At 53.3% G+C, this 12,774-nt stretch overlaps 1 protein-coding gene across 2 annotated transcripts; it reads right to left on the minus strand.

The window, feature by feature from the left end:
- Positions 1 to 1,181: 1,181 nt before the first annotated feature.
- Positions 1,182 to 9,615, minus strand: Atxn7l2 (ataxin 7 like 2). Of its 2 annotated transcripts, XM_050120973.1 has the most exons (12): positions 9,429 to 9,552; positions 8,005 to 8,183; positions 7,511 to 7,576; positions 7,022 to 7,126; positions 6,447 to 6,657; positions 5,871 to 6,157; positions 5,234 to 5,316; positions 4,636 to 4,886; positions 3,696 to 3,894; positions 3,465 to 3,586; positions 2,204 to 2,999; positions 1,182 to 1,331 (listed from the first exon to the last, which is right to left on the minus strand). In XM_050120973.1, the coding sequence occupies exons 3-12, from the start codon at positions 7,545 to 7,547 to the stop codon at positions 1,317 to 1,319; spliced, it is 2,106 nt and encodes a 701-aa protein (XP_049976930.1). In that variant the 5' UTR covers positions 7,548 to 7,576; positions 8,005 to 8,183; positions 9,429 to 9,552; the 3' UTR covers positions 1,182 to 1,316. The 2 variants fall into 2 exon arrangements, with proteins under 2 accessions (XP_049976930.1, XP_049976929.1); XM_050120972.1 differs by lacking the exon at positions 8,005 to 8,183 and having other exon boundaries at positions 9,429 to 9,615.
- Positions 9,616 to 12,774: the final 3,159 nt, after the last annotated feature.

A 12,774-nucleotide genomic window follows, 5' to 3' on the forward strand; every position in this document is an offset into this window, starting at 1 on the left:
GTATCTTAAGCCGCCGGTGAAAATTACATCCGTAGCAACTGATAGCAGCGAAACTCCAAATCACACACTTGGTTTGCTGACCCAAGAGCGTGACCCAGTGTTTTGAGCAGCTTTCCAGAAGGACTGGATTCCCCTGGCTGCTCACTCTGTAGACTTTTCTAGCTTGTTCAGGTACGAGATTCCTCCCTGCCCAAACATAAACAAAAAGAAAAAGCCAAAACATAGTGACCCAAACCTGGTGAATTAAAAAATGAGAACCGAAAGACGTAGTCGCATCCCTATTTACAGGAGTAGTTGTCCCCTGTAAGATATTCCAAAGACCCGAGGCACTTCCAGTTTTTGTCACCTCCACACCAGCTATGCAGCCTTGAGGAGCGAGGTGATCCAGAGGAACCAGGGCCCCCCCACAGCCTCAAGTTCTGTAACACTATTACCTCCAAAAGGGTATGGCCCAGCCTATCCGAGAGAAGCTTTATACCGTTCTTCAGGAGGCAGGGGCTGGGGAGATGGCTCAGTGGTTAAGAACACGTCCTGGGGTTCACAGCTTACTGGAACTAGCTTGGGGGATCCCACACTTCTGGCCTCCACAGACATCACATGCACATACCCACACACACATAATTAAAGAAATTAAAAAAAAAAAGCGGGCCAGGACTTCTAGAGTAGTTATCACCAAGTTCAACCTCAACATGGTTGACAAACTAAGGCTGAGTTTAGAGGTGGGAAGGGCAAGAACAGCCGAAGAGACCGAGGAAATAATCTGTAGTGGGATGGAAACTGAATTGCAAAAGAATCAGAAAAGGGCCGTAAACTAACTCCCACAAATCCTCGGGACAAAAACTCCAGGGCAGAGTCAAAAGTGTAACTCCCCTCCCTTCCTTGTTTCCTTTCCCAGAGGAGCCTGAGTTGTCTCTCTGGGACGCCTCGCTCATTCAGGGCCATATGCCTTCTCCTCCTCTCAGGAAGGAGATGCCTACTGACACCAGCTCCAGGTTGTGTGCCGTGTGTGTGTGTGTGTGTGTGTGTGTGTGTGTGCATGAGTGTGTACTGCGCTCATTGTCTCAGCCTCTCGGGACGGGGCTGGGGAGAGTAAAGACACTCGTTCAGCTACATCATTTTTCATCCTTTTCTATGTTTCTGTTTTTATATTTTCTTAGCAGCAACAGAACAGGGAGACAGTCTTGAGGTATTTTAAAGAGTTTTTTTTTTCTTAAAAAAAATAATATAAAGTTATAAAAAGCGGCAGCAGCCTGGGGCCCGGATCTGGAGGGGAGGAGGTGCTGGCGGCTCCGTTGCAGTGGGCAGGCACTTTCTCGTTAATGGGCTTTTGACTGCAGGAAGACAAGAGGTAAGAGACAGGGTCAGGGTAGGGGCCTACCTAGTATCCTTCCCTGTGAACATCTGGGCTAACCCTTGAATTCCTTCTGCTGGCCTGATAAATACGACTAAGCAAGGAGAAAAAGAATGCCAGCCTAACAGAGGCAGACTGGGTAGTGAACCTGGAGAACACACATACACACACCTGTACACACAGAGGCAGGTCCTTTACCAACTATCAGATTTCCCTCATAGGTGCCAGGACAGTGAGCATGCGCCTAATCCATGCCTCAATCAGGAGCCTATGATCCCGTCTCACCTCCCAGGAATCCCTCCTTACAGAGATCACAGGGATAGATGAAAGCACCCTCCAACAGAAAAGGTAAATAAACCTAACTGCAAGCTTTACTAGAAACCTGGAGAATCTACTATAATCCGAAGTGACTCTGTGGACCTTAAACTGAGTACTTGCTTTCTGATGTCCTAATGCCAGAGGAGGAACCAAACTACAGCAGCCCCACTCATCAGCCACTCAGGATGCTGGGACCCAGACTCCCTTCCCCTTTAGGAAAAGTAGCTCCAAGTCCTGGAGGGAGGACCACAGACAGCTCAAGAAGAAATGGTCCTTAGACTAAAGCGCAAGTAAAGGTGGGATGGGGCTGGGCAGAGGAAAGGTCCCTCAGGCAGAAGCTGGGGTCACCTTGGAAACAGCTAACCAACCTTTCCCTAGTGTAGATGGCCCAGGAGTTCTCTCAGTTTCCCCTTTATTCCCTTTTCTGGAGTCGTCTCCTTAGCACCTTCTCCACGTCACGTACCTACTGTGTTCCCCAGCCTCAGCCCTCCTGACCCCTCTCTGCCCGTGTCCTTCAGGAAGCTGGACTGGTACCTTCAGTGTAGAGCACTTCTCCTCAAAGGGCAGGGCTGGACCTGGTTTCTTACGACGAACAGAGCAGGTCCCATCAGGAGGGACACCCGCCTGACAGTGCTTGGCCTTGACTGGCCGGCAGTAAGTGGCCAGGTTTTTCCGCTTCTTGGCTACCTCCTCCTCGGAGAGGCAGTTGGTTGGCAGGACCTTAGCTGGGTGTCCAGCTGCTCCCCGGTTCTCTATTTGAGAAGCCTTGACTGGTATGGGGGATGAGTGAGGGGAACCCCGACAGTCCAGGGGGCCTGCTCTTTTCACTCTCGGCCCCACTGTTCCATTAAGCCCCATGCTCAGGGTTGCTTTAGTCTTGGCTGAGAGACCCCGACAGCCAGAGGGTTTGCCTTTTCCAGCAGGCTCCAGGATGCAGGTCCGTTTGAAAGTGGTAGGGCCAGGGGATAACTTCCGCTTTCGAGAAGGGGCCTCCATCTCCACCCCTTCCTTGCTTTTGGACGACTTGCTGGCCTTGGAAGGTGGCAGCTTGCTGAAGGACGGAGATGGAGTATTGGCAGGCAGTGGTGAGGTAATAGCCTGGCTACCGCCCATGCACTCTGCCTGGCTGCAGGCAGCTGCTACACTGGGGGAGCCTGCAGGGTAGTTAGGGACAAGGCTGTCCTTCATGGGGGGTATGGAGGCTGGGCAGGCAGGTCGGGGGGATGGGCCTGGGAGTCGGGGGCAGCTGCCCATAGAGGATGGACTCAGGGGATCAGCTAAGGAGGGACTGACAAGATGGGATGAAGGTTCAGCCGCTGGTGGGATCTTCCTGCAGCAAAGAGAGAGCTTCGCTGTGATACTGAGCAAACTCCAGGGCCTCCCTAAAGTACACCAGTCTCTGCACCTTCAGATGGCCAGCAAGGCCCCAAGGCTGCTGCCCCCTGCTGGGAAACACTGGAACTAAGAGCCGAGGAAGGCACAAGAGAAGGAATGACCTATCAGTACAAGGCATATGAACTAACAGGCTGACCCATTAACAATCTCATTTGTGGTCTTAGTTCGAGCATTTCCCCATGCTGCATTACCTAAAAGGTTCTGGAAGTGATGGGTAAGACTCTAGATTGACCCCGACCACCCACCCACGCCCTCCTCCAGGCTACCAAGTCTCACCCAGTCATGCCACACCCAATTTGGGTTCTTAGCAATCAGCCAATGCACAGCAGACTGGGGCTTCTGAAGCCCAAGGATAGATACTCAAGCCTGAGAAATTAAGTTCTGAGTCCACGAAACTCACTTCCACATGTGTGAGCTGAGATGCCGTTCCAGCATGGAGCTGAGTGCCGAGCAGAACCGGTCTAGCCGGCGGCTAAACACGTAGCATCCTGGGCTCACCAGCCGGCTCCCAAAGGTGCAAAACTGGAGGCAGAGGAAAGAACATGGTTGGTAGAACCTGAGATACAGGAAGGCATCTGCCTACGAGACTTAGCCACCCTCCATTCCAGCTCCCTGTCCTGTGTGTCCTTACCGCCTGTGGCCTAGGGGGCCGGGTTGCATAATGGCAGTCAGGGGAAAGGTGGAGGTCATCAGATGTCCCCTCCTCCTCACTCTCCTCGCTGGAGGCCTGGGCCCCACCCCGGGGCAGAGGGAAAGGGAACAGGCCTGGATCCCCATCACCACCACAGGGACCTTCATCATCCACCTCACTCTCAGAGGAGGCCTGGGACCTGGAAGGGCCAAAGGGACACGAGGATGATGTGAATGATGCAGGATCAGAGTGGGGGTGCCATGCTCAAACAGTCAGGGCACTCGGGGGAAGAGGAAGGGCTTGGGCAGGGACGGGAAAGTACAAAATAGATCACTGAGAGACAGAACCAAGGGCCACAGCTTCCAAGGGATTCTCTCCCCAGGCCTTTCCTCGGCCTTGCCTCTTCAGGGAGAAAATCTGCTTCAGACTTGCTTCCTCAGCAAAATCTTCCCGGCATAACTACACCCAGCACCGCTCAGCCTAGTCAACTCCCTCAACCCTCCTCTTTATCACGCTCTCCCGTGAGCCTGTCTAGGAACCCGGCCTATTATGCTCCATGTCTACCCCTCCTGCTGCAGATGGAGGTGCGTTTGAGGCTCCTTCCGTAAGACAGGCTCTGCACACAAAGGGGACAGTAGCACTGCTTCACCCAGGGCCCTGGCCCGTTCAGTTCCCTGATGACAAGATGGGAGTAGCTGAAGAAAACAGTTCATATCCCGGGTATTGTATCTGGCATACCTCACAGAGGCTGGAGTGCTGCAGTGTGCTTGGGCAGAAGGGCAGTCACCTGCCTCACACCACTGGTAGGGTTCTAGTTACCTTCCCATGCTTAGGGGAAGTGAGCACACCTCCAGAACACCCTCGGTCTATCTCCAGGGCTCCCTGACACCTTAGGGACTGAGTACCCCCCAGCTAGTTATGGTAAAGACTCTGTACATACCTGGGAAGTGCACAGTATGGATAGGCCTGCTTAGAACGAGCAGAGGTGCTGCTGGGGGCAGCTGCTACCACTGCACCCTGGATGGCGGAGGGAAGTTCCTGGGAGGGGCGCTCGAGAGTAGGTTCTTTTTGTCCTGGGCTCTTTTCCTTGGGAGATTCTCCTTTGCGAGAGCTGGCTTTCAGTTCAGCCACTAGCACATCAAAGTCCTTGGTCCTGCCTGGGACCTCCCTGCGTTGGTGCACTGAGTGGATCTAGAACAGGCAGAGAGAGCGGCAGGGAGGTGTAATCTGAAATCTGAGCAGGACTGAGGGGTATCGGCCTTTGACCCAGAGAGAGTGTGCGTGTTATGGGTGGGGGTGTTGGTGTGTCCATTTTACTCTCTCATGGGGCCGAAACTCTCTGCTGGGTAAGGAGATCTGAAGGTACTCCCTATTCACTGAGCCTACCTTGTGTACACCATGGGTAGCCTCTTATCCCCTTCCCTGGTGTATGCCTAGCCCCATTCCTTGAACTGAGTTTCTAATAACCTCTGAATGCTCCTTTCCAAGATTCCATGTCATGCTGACTCCCCCATCACCATGCAGAGGGATGGGGTTACCTTGCAGGTCAACAGTCGCGTACAGATCTTCTTGGTTTCTGGATTTATGACCCCACACTGCCTGTTGAGGTCAAACTCTTTACCTGTGGGGAAAGAGGTTCCAATGAATCTCAGGTCCATTTTTTTTTTTTTTCAGTCCAAGGAAGAATCTGGTCACTTCCTGCAAAGGGCCCAAGAAATAGCAGGACTAAGGACGAAGAGCCTCACCCTCAGGTCTTGCTACCTGCTGGGTATAAACTACCTCAGCCCCATCCCTGGCCCAGGCACTCTTAGAAGACTAGCAGCCCAAAACAGGGCAGCCCATACCAAGAAGCAAAAGCAGCCACAGGCATCTGAGATGCCAGGAAAACCAGCTATGGGATGTGAGGAAGGAGAGAATGGTCAACAGCCCAAGGTGAGAATGAATGACTTTGCTGACTTGGGCACAGGGCCTCTCAGGCTAGCTCAGATACCTGGAGCAGCAAAGCCTCCTGGGAACAAGCAGGGCAGGAGGTAATGGGGTTTCTGTACCCTACAAGCTGTAATGGCCAGACCTAGCCAGGTCCACTCCTTCCTGACCTCAAACCTTTCTGGCCCAAGAACAAAGAAGCCCAGTGAAGTCTCCACTCCGCCTGAGTTCATGTCTATAACTACTCACGAGCCATCTTTCGGTGGGTTTTAGGAGGCAGCCTGGCTCCACTGGGCTCCTTCTCCAGGGGGCTGCCTTCGGCCCGGTGATTGGAGCCCTCACCAGGGATTAACTCGATGTTCTCTCTGCCAGGAGGATCTTTAGGAGAGGGGGCCGTGGGGACTTTTCCAGGGGAGTCCTTGGGGAGGCCTCCTGGCTGACTGAGGAAAGCAGAGGGTGGAGCCACCCTGACTCCTTGTCCATCAGGCTTCGGGAGACTGGACATCTTCTCCAGATTCACCACAGGCACGAAAAGGCTACACGTGGAGAGAGGGTATGGGCTGGGAGGTGGGGAGGCTGGGACTGGGGTCTGGACTCTAGCCCAGAGCCATCTCCTCCCTAGCTCTGGAACTTGGGTGGGCTCCAAGAGAGGCGTGGAAAAATGGGGAGCCCATGTTCCCTGGAATATATGGAAAGGAACTGCAATTGTTGGGTTAGCTATTTCTTGCTATGAGCAGTATCCTGCAACCCAGGGCTAAGTGTCAACCCTTCCCTGGGTCAGGATCAGGGTCAGGGCTAGTCTCTGGGGGGTTTCTAGCCTCTTACCAGAGGTTGTCCTTCTGGGTCTTCTCAGGAGGCTGATGGCCACGGCTCCGGGACCCCTGGCCCTTCTCCCTGGAGGAGGTTTTGGTAGAACCTGGGGCTCTACAAGCTGGGCCCTGCCCATTCACTACATGGCATTTCTGAGAGCTGGCAGGGGCTGGAGGTGGGGGTGGGGCCCGGGCATAAAGCTTGCTGAGGGGCCCATGTCTTCTTTCTGTCACCAGGAGGTGGAGAGAGCAACTGAAGTGAGTGGTATTGACTGCCTCCTCCCCCATCTCCTAATCAGCCCACCAATTCTTTTACAGAGCCCCAACTGAAGGAGCTTGGGCTGTGCATCTGTCTCCTTCCCATTCAAAAATGAGCCTTCAAGACTCAAACTTCTAGAGCAAACTTCTTGAACCTCTGAATTCTACTGGATGCTACAAGCTTGTTCAAAGAATAATCCCAACACCTACAACCCTCAAGCCGCCCCCAGCACCACTTTCCTTTACCCCACATGGCCTCCCAACTGACACTGTCCTAAGAGTTCCCTGTGCCACCTTCCTGTCCCCTCATCACCTCCCTGGAGCGCCCCTCACCGCAATGCTTCTGGAAGGCTTGAGGCTTCACCACCTGGCTGCAGTGGTTACACACAACCAAATAGAAGTCGTCATGGGCGGGGCAGTGCCCGAAGATGGACATATCTGCAATGACAGAAGCCTTGATCACTGGGGTTAAGGACTCAGGATTTCTCCGGATCAAAGAGCACGCTCACCCCACCGCTCGGAAGGCACTCCTGCCTTCCTGCTGACACACGGCAGGCTTTTCTGCTGGACGCTCCGAGCTTCCGCAGGCCCATCTAACCAGACCCCAGATGCATGGGACTTCATGTATGTGGTCACCAACTACCTATGATTAGGGTCTCCAACAACAGGTCACTGGAGCCGGGACAACTGACTGGCCGACTCAGACCTATCCAAATGAGGCTTCCCCGGCAGTCTTGCTGCTTCAAGCTACCTCCCCCAGTGAAAGGGAAAAGGTGGCCCAGTTTTCCCCAGAGTCCCAATCCGATGTGTGTTGACTCGCACCTTCTTTAATGAGGGTCATGGCATCCAGCTTCTTCATGTTTTTGCTACTCTCCTCCAGCTCAGCCCCTGGAGGAGAAGCACAGCTCAGAAGGCCCATCCCCTTCCCAGCACCCAGCAGAGCCTGTAGCCCAGTGGTATGAAGCTCACACTCCCTGACAAGCACTCAGAGTCAATGGGTCATTCACAAGTGCCCATTTTTCCTTCATGTGCCCCTCTGAGATGAGACGACCCCATTAAGAAGGTAAAGACCCTTCACTCCCAGGTATGGTACAGGGCTCCACTGCTGACTAGGTGGGTAACTCTGGGTAAAATGCCTCTTTTATGGGTCTTGCTTCCCCATTTAAAAGGAAAATGGTTCTAAGATTTTTCTACATGTCCCTGAGTCCCTTTCTGAGACTGCTTACATGGGTCCTTTCTGCTACTCTGTGGCATCCCAGACAAGTACCCTCCCAGATCCCCACCCCCATAAACTCAGTTTGCTCCACCCAAGTTACCATAGTATCATCAAAGTTACACTCAGCTTCTCAGGTCCTGCACTGATAGGATGGCCATAGAGTAGAGAAACTGCTGCCTTTGGACCCTTTGGCATCTTCAAAGTCTCCTTGATCAGCTACGCAAGCCCCTCCCCTTCTTAGGGGGGCTTTGTCCAGGGGTTGCCCTTGTACCTCAGTTTCTGGGTTAATGACAAAAACATCTTAGCTGTGCAAAGCAGCTCTTTCCCCATCCCCCTACCTCACTCCTCACCCCCCCTCCTCTAAGCCCCCTCCCTGTCCCTTGGAGGGGGGGAATCAATTCTGAGTCACCAAATCCATCTGACTCCACTTCTGGTTCTCAGTGCACCTAGACCCTGACAAGGGCCCCATCTTAGCCCACTCAGCATGGGGCTGTCCAAGGGTGGCCTGGACTCCCTTCTAGGTTGGTTCTCTAATAATCACTAAGAAATTGCCCCTTTCTGGGATGAGATGGTTATTGGCAATAGTAACACCCAGACACGAGTGGTAGTGGGTTAGGCATGCAAAAGACAAGGGCAGCTCCTACTCCTCTAAGTCCCTTAAATCCAAGTGTGGAGAATGAGGGAACAGAGCTGGAAGTCAGTTGTCTCAAAAGAGAACAAGTGTCATTACAGCCATCTCCTCCTCCACCTCTTCTCACTTGCAAACTTCTTCAGGGGTGTGATGCTTGTTGTCACCCCGAAAGGCCACGAGGCCAGGTGCTCCCTGGGGCTCAGGAGACAAAGATCAGAAGGGGCTGCAGGCCTGCTCACCAAAGGCACTCAAAGGGCCTACAGAAAATAGGGGTTAAGGGAGAGAGCCAAGGGGCAGGGCAAGAGGCCCAGGAAAGGATGGAGGCTTGAAGGCATGGATGGATGAACTGGAGGGAGGTAGGGAGGATGATGGATGGATGGATGGATGGATGGATGGATGGACTAAAGCAAGGGGGGGGGGCGGGGGCTCACAATCACTGCACCAGGCTGGGAAACGTGGTAAAAAGCTAAGGTGCGGGGCAAAAGGCTAAGGATCAAGGGGGTGGGGAGGGGGGGGCACAGAAGTGGGGTGCGTGGGAAACACGTGGAGAGGACTGTTGCAGATGGGTAGAGCCAAAGCAGGTGCAGGACGGATGGGAGCTGGAGGCCAGCGCACAAGACGAAAGATAAAGGCAAGTGAAGTGGGGGCAGGTACTGTGCACCCGCAGAGATAGAGGCGGGCAGGGTGGGCAGCAAGCGATGAGCCGGCGCTAGGACCCGGAGGCGCGAAGGTGTCTGAGCAGGCGGGCACTAGGACCCGGCGGGTCCTTTGTTTGGGGGGCCGGGGAGCCGGACGGCGGCTCCAGTCGGAGGCTCCCCTCAGCTGGAGGGGGCCCTAAGGGGGGGAGGGGAGGTAGTGATGGGGTCCCCGGACTCTAGTGTGGCTGCACTCACCATCTGCCGCATGCAGGTCGGCCCGTTCCACCCACGAGCTCCAGCTCTGTCCCGCGAAGTCATCGAGACTCGGCACTCGCCGCTCCAGAGCGGCCATTGCTGCCACCGCGCGTTCACGCACCGCCATCACCGCCGCGGACGCGCGCCCGCCCCGGCGCCGCCGCCGCGCGGCCCCCTCCCCCCACCCTCCCCCGACCGGGGGCACGCCTCCCTCTCCCCCTACCTTGCCAGTTCACTCTTTGCGCAAGCGCAGTTCGGGTCTCCTGCCACCACCCCCTCACTCCCGCATAGCTTTCTGGGAAGTGTAGTTGCGGAGGGGTGGTGATGCCTAGGAGCTAGCCGAGGGATCCCTTCCAAAAAGCACAATCGCGCGCGCGGGGATGGAGAGATCAGAACCTCGGGATACCCTCTTCCAACCCCTCTGTACACGTTCTTTGCGCCACCAGTTCACTCTCCCAAGCTTACTACGCACACCCGAAACCTCTCTCTGCCCGAGATACCCCTCTAAAGCCGTACATCCGCCAGCTGGCTGGCGCCCCTTCCTGGGCTGGCGGCCACGAAGCGACTCTGCTCCCCTGTAGATCGAATGGGGTAGGTGCAGGGAGGTGGGCGCAGTGAATCGGAAGGGCAAGGGGAGGGAGTCTGCAGGACGTGCTGAAGGACACAGGGGTTGGAGTGGGGGGAGGGCCCCAGCTCCTGTGCTGTTCCTCTGTGGGAAACCCACGCTGACTTGATGCAGAACGGAGGGTTGGAATGCTGTTGTCTGGGTTTGGGAGGACCTGGCTGAGCTTGCCAAGATCACCTGTCAGTATGACAGAAGGCTATCTCGGAGCCAGAACCAGCCCCGGAACTGGGGTGGCCCCGAGGCTTCTGGTGTTTGCAGTGTCTCTGCTGATCCATCTCTCTCCTCCTGGGAACTCCGATCGATAACCTGCATCACCTCTTCCCAAATCTTGGCTGGACCCTGATTCCATCCATCATTTTGGCTTCTTTTTCTAATGAATATTTTCACCGCTGGAAAAGCTGTTACTGAAGCCTTGGCATAGGGAGGTTTTTCATCATGTCTTTTTTTTTCCTTCTAAGACCCATAAAGTACTTTAATCACCCACCTTCTCAGCTGATAATATTTCTTCCCTCCCATAAGACAAAAGTCTGCCTCCACATCCCTCCCCATTCTCATTGGAAATAAAATATTAATCCTCTTTTTTCCTTCAATACCTCACACCTCACGCCATATTGCATCCCTTTGCCTAAAATTTCTTTTACTTATTTTGCAAGTTTGGAAGCAAATAAGTCCAGTTCTGCCACTTTAAGACCACAGACTTTCTGCTTTCCGTAGAAGAACAGTTAACTCTATAAAGAATAATATCTGAGGGCAGAAGTTGTACAGCAAAGGCTCACCCATAGGTGATCCTTCAGAGACTCAGGAATCTGATGAGATTAAATGTAAAACTACGTCCAAGCACATTTCTCTAGGGAATGTAAATGTAGCACACGGCTGTCTATCTGAGGGAGATGGAGGTGCGAGCTTGTGCCGTGTGAACCTCATAGTAGAGAGGGGAGCATATGGCCCCCGACTCCTCCTTTGGGTCACAGATGGTAGGAGAGCAAATGGAGACGGCACTGTGGAAGCCACTATCTTTTGCCTTTTGAGTTTGATCCAAATTTGCTAATGAGTCTCAGTTTCTTTGGACTAATTGGGTGCCACCAAAAGAGTCGATGTCACCAGACTGGGCCTTGCCAAGAACAATTGCTCAGCCAGCAGACTATCGCCTAGGGTGCGGAGTAGAGAAGAGTCGCGTGATGTCTTGGTAGAGATGCTGATACTCGCCCAAGAACACAGAACAAGGGGAGAGGACAGGAAAGAAATTACCAGAGAGCCTCCTGTCTTGGCTTCTTAGTGGCAAATGTTCGCAGCACTGTTTATTCAAATGTGTAATAACAAGCACCAGAAAACAACATGCAACATTCTCCCCCCATACTTGATCTGCAGTCACAGCATTAGGAGACCCACGGTCAAGATGTTGAAGGGAACTCATGTCTAAGAAAGGGCCTGGCTGTGCCTCCACATGGTCAGAGTCTACCAGGGCAAAGGGCAAATGCCCTGCTTGTTGGCCTCCTGCAACAGCTAGAGAAACCAGACACCCTCTCCTACTTCAGGCCTGACTAGGCAAAGTGGTGATGCCAGCTCTGGCTGGAGAGGACGTGAGTCCTGTGAGGACAGCCTTACCCTTGGCACTTACCCCTGTTCCGCCCCCTAGAGGTAGTAAGTTGAACTGGTCTTCCCTCTTAGGGTGGCCAAGAACCAGCCAGGCTCTTGGTGAGGAAGAGCCTTCTCAGCCCTAGAGAGAACTCTGGGCTGAGAGGGCTCAGTGGGCGTGGACAGCTCCCGTTCTAGAGCAGCTGATAGGCCAGTTGCTAACCTAAGGCCCCATTGAGGACACTTTATCCATCACATTTCAAATAAATTATAAATATAGACACAGAACCCAAACACAGTTTGAGTAGAAGCTGCTCACACATCCCCACAGGGACTTGCTTGAAGAAAAATGAAGGTCACCCTTTTGTCCTTTGTATCTCTAGAGCTGTAGGCAAAACTGTCCCCCTTGACCTTAGTTAATCACGGGAACAACTTAGGATAGAGAGTTATAGATTTAGGTACATTCTCACCCACATCAACTTTTTCCCTCCTTAAACTCTTTCCATAAAATCTAAAACAGAAGACAAAAATTCCAAATTCTTTTACTGAAGGGCTTGGAAACATCTAGACATGTGTAAATATCATTACCCCTCTCCCCCATGAAGTGGGGGGTTATAACTCAAAGAAGAAATGGATGGCCCAAAGTTTAAGGTTCTAAGCCCTAGGGACCCAAGTAATACACAGCCTGATGTGGGTAGCACTGGGGGAGGTGAGGAGGTTGAAGAGGGTTGACCCTGTCTTGAGAACAGGTTAGCACAGGACACATTCATTTTTAGTATACTAGGTGGATCAATTGGCACTAAATTGGTAAATGGCTGGATTCTTCCTTCTTCATCTTTCCCTGAGCAGCCCTACTGCCAGGGTAGACCAAGGGGTTTTGACCTGGGTAGGGGCAGATGGTATTTCCTCAACTGGTACCCTCAGACCTTGGGGCCTGAGGAGGGATGGGAGTGTCAGGAAAGGGAGACACACCAAAGACAAATATGGAACTGGGTCCCGAAGTGAAGAAGCACCAATAGCATCGGGCTGCCTGGGACTGGGGAAGGGGTAGAGTCCGCTACCATATGGAAGTGAGGGAGGACTTCGAGAGATGAGGAGAGAGAACACCTCTGTGCAAAGGTGAGGAAGGAGAGGTATAAAAGGCCT

The sequence above is a fragment of the Alexandromys fortis genome, unplaced genomic scaffold (assembly GCF_014885135.2).
Source record: "Alexandromys fortis isolate MF-2015 unplaced genomic scaffold, M_Fortis_MF-2015_v1.1 scaffold_176, whole genome shotgun sequence".
In the NCBI taxonomy this organism is placed as follows: domain Eukaryota; kingdom Metazoa; phylum Chordata; class Mammalia; order Rodentia; family Cricetidae; genus Alexandromys; species Alexandromys fortis.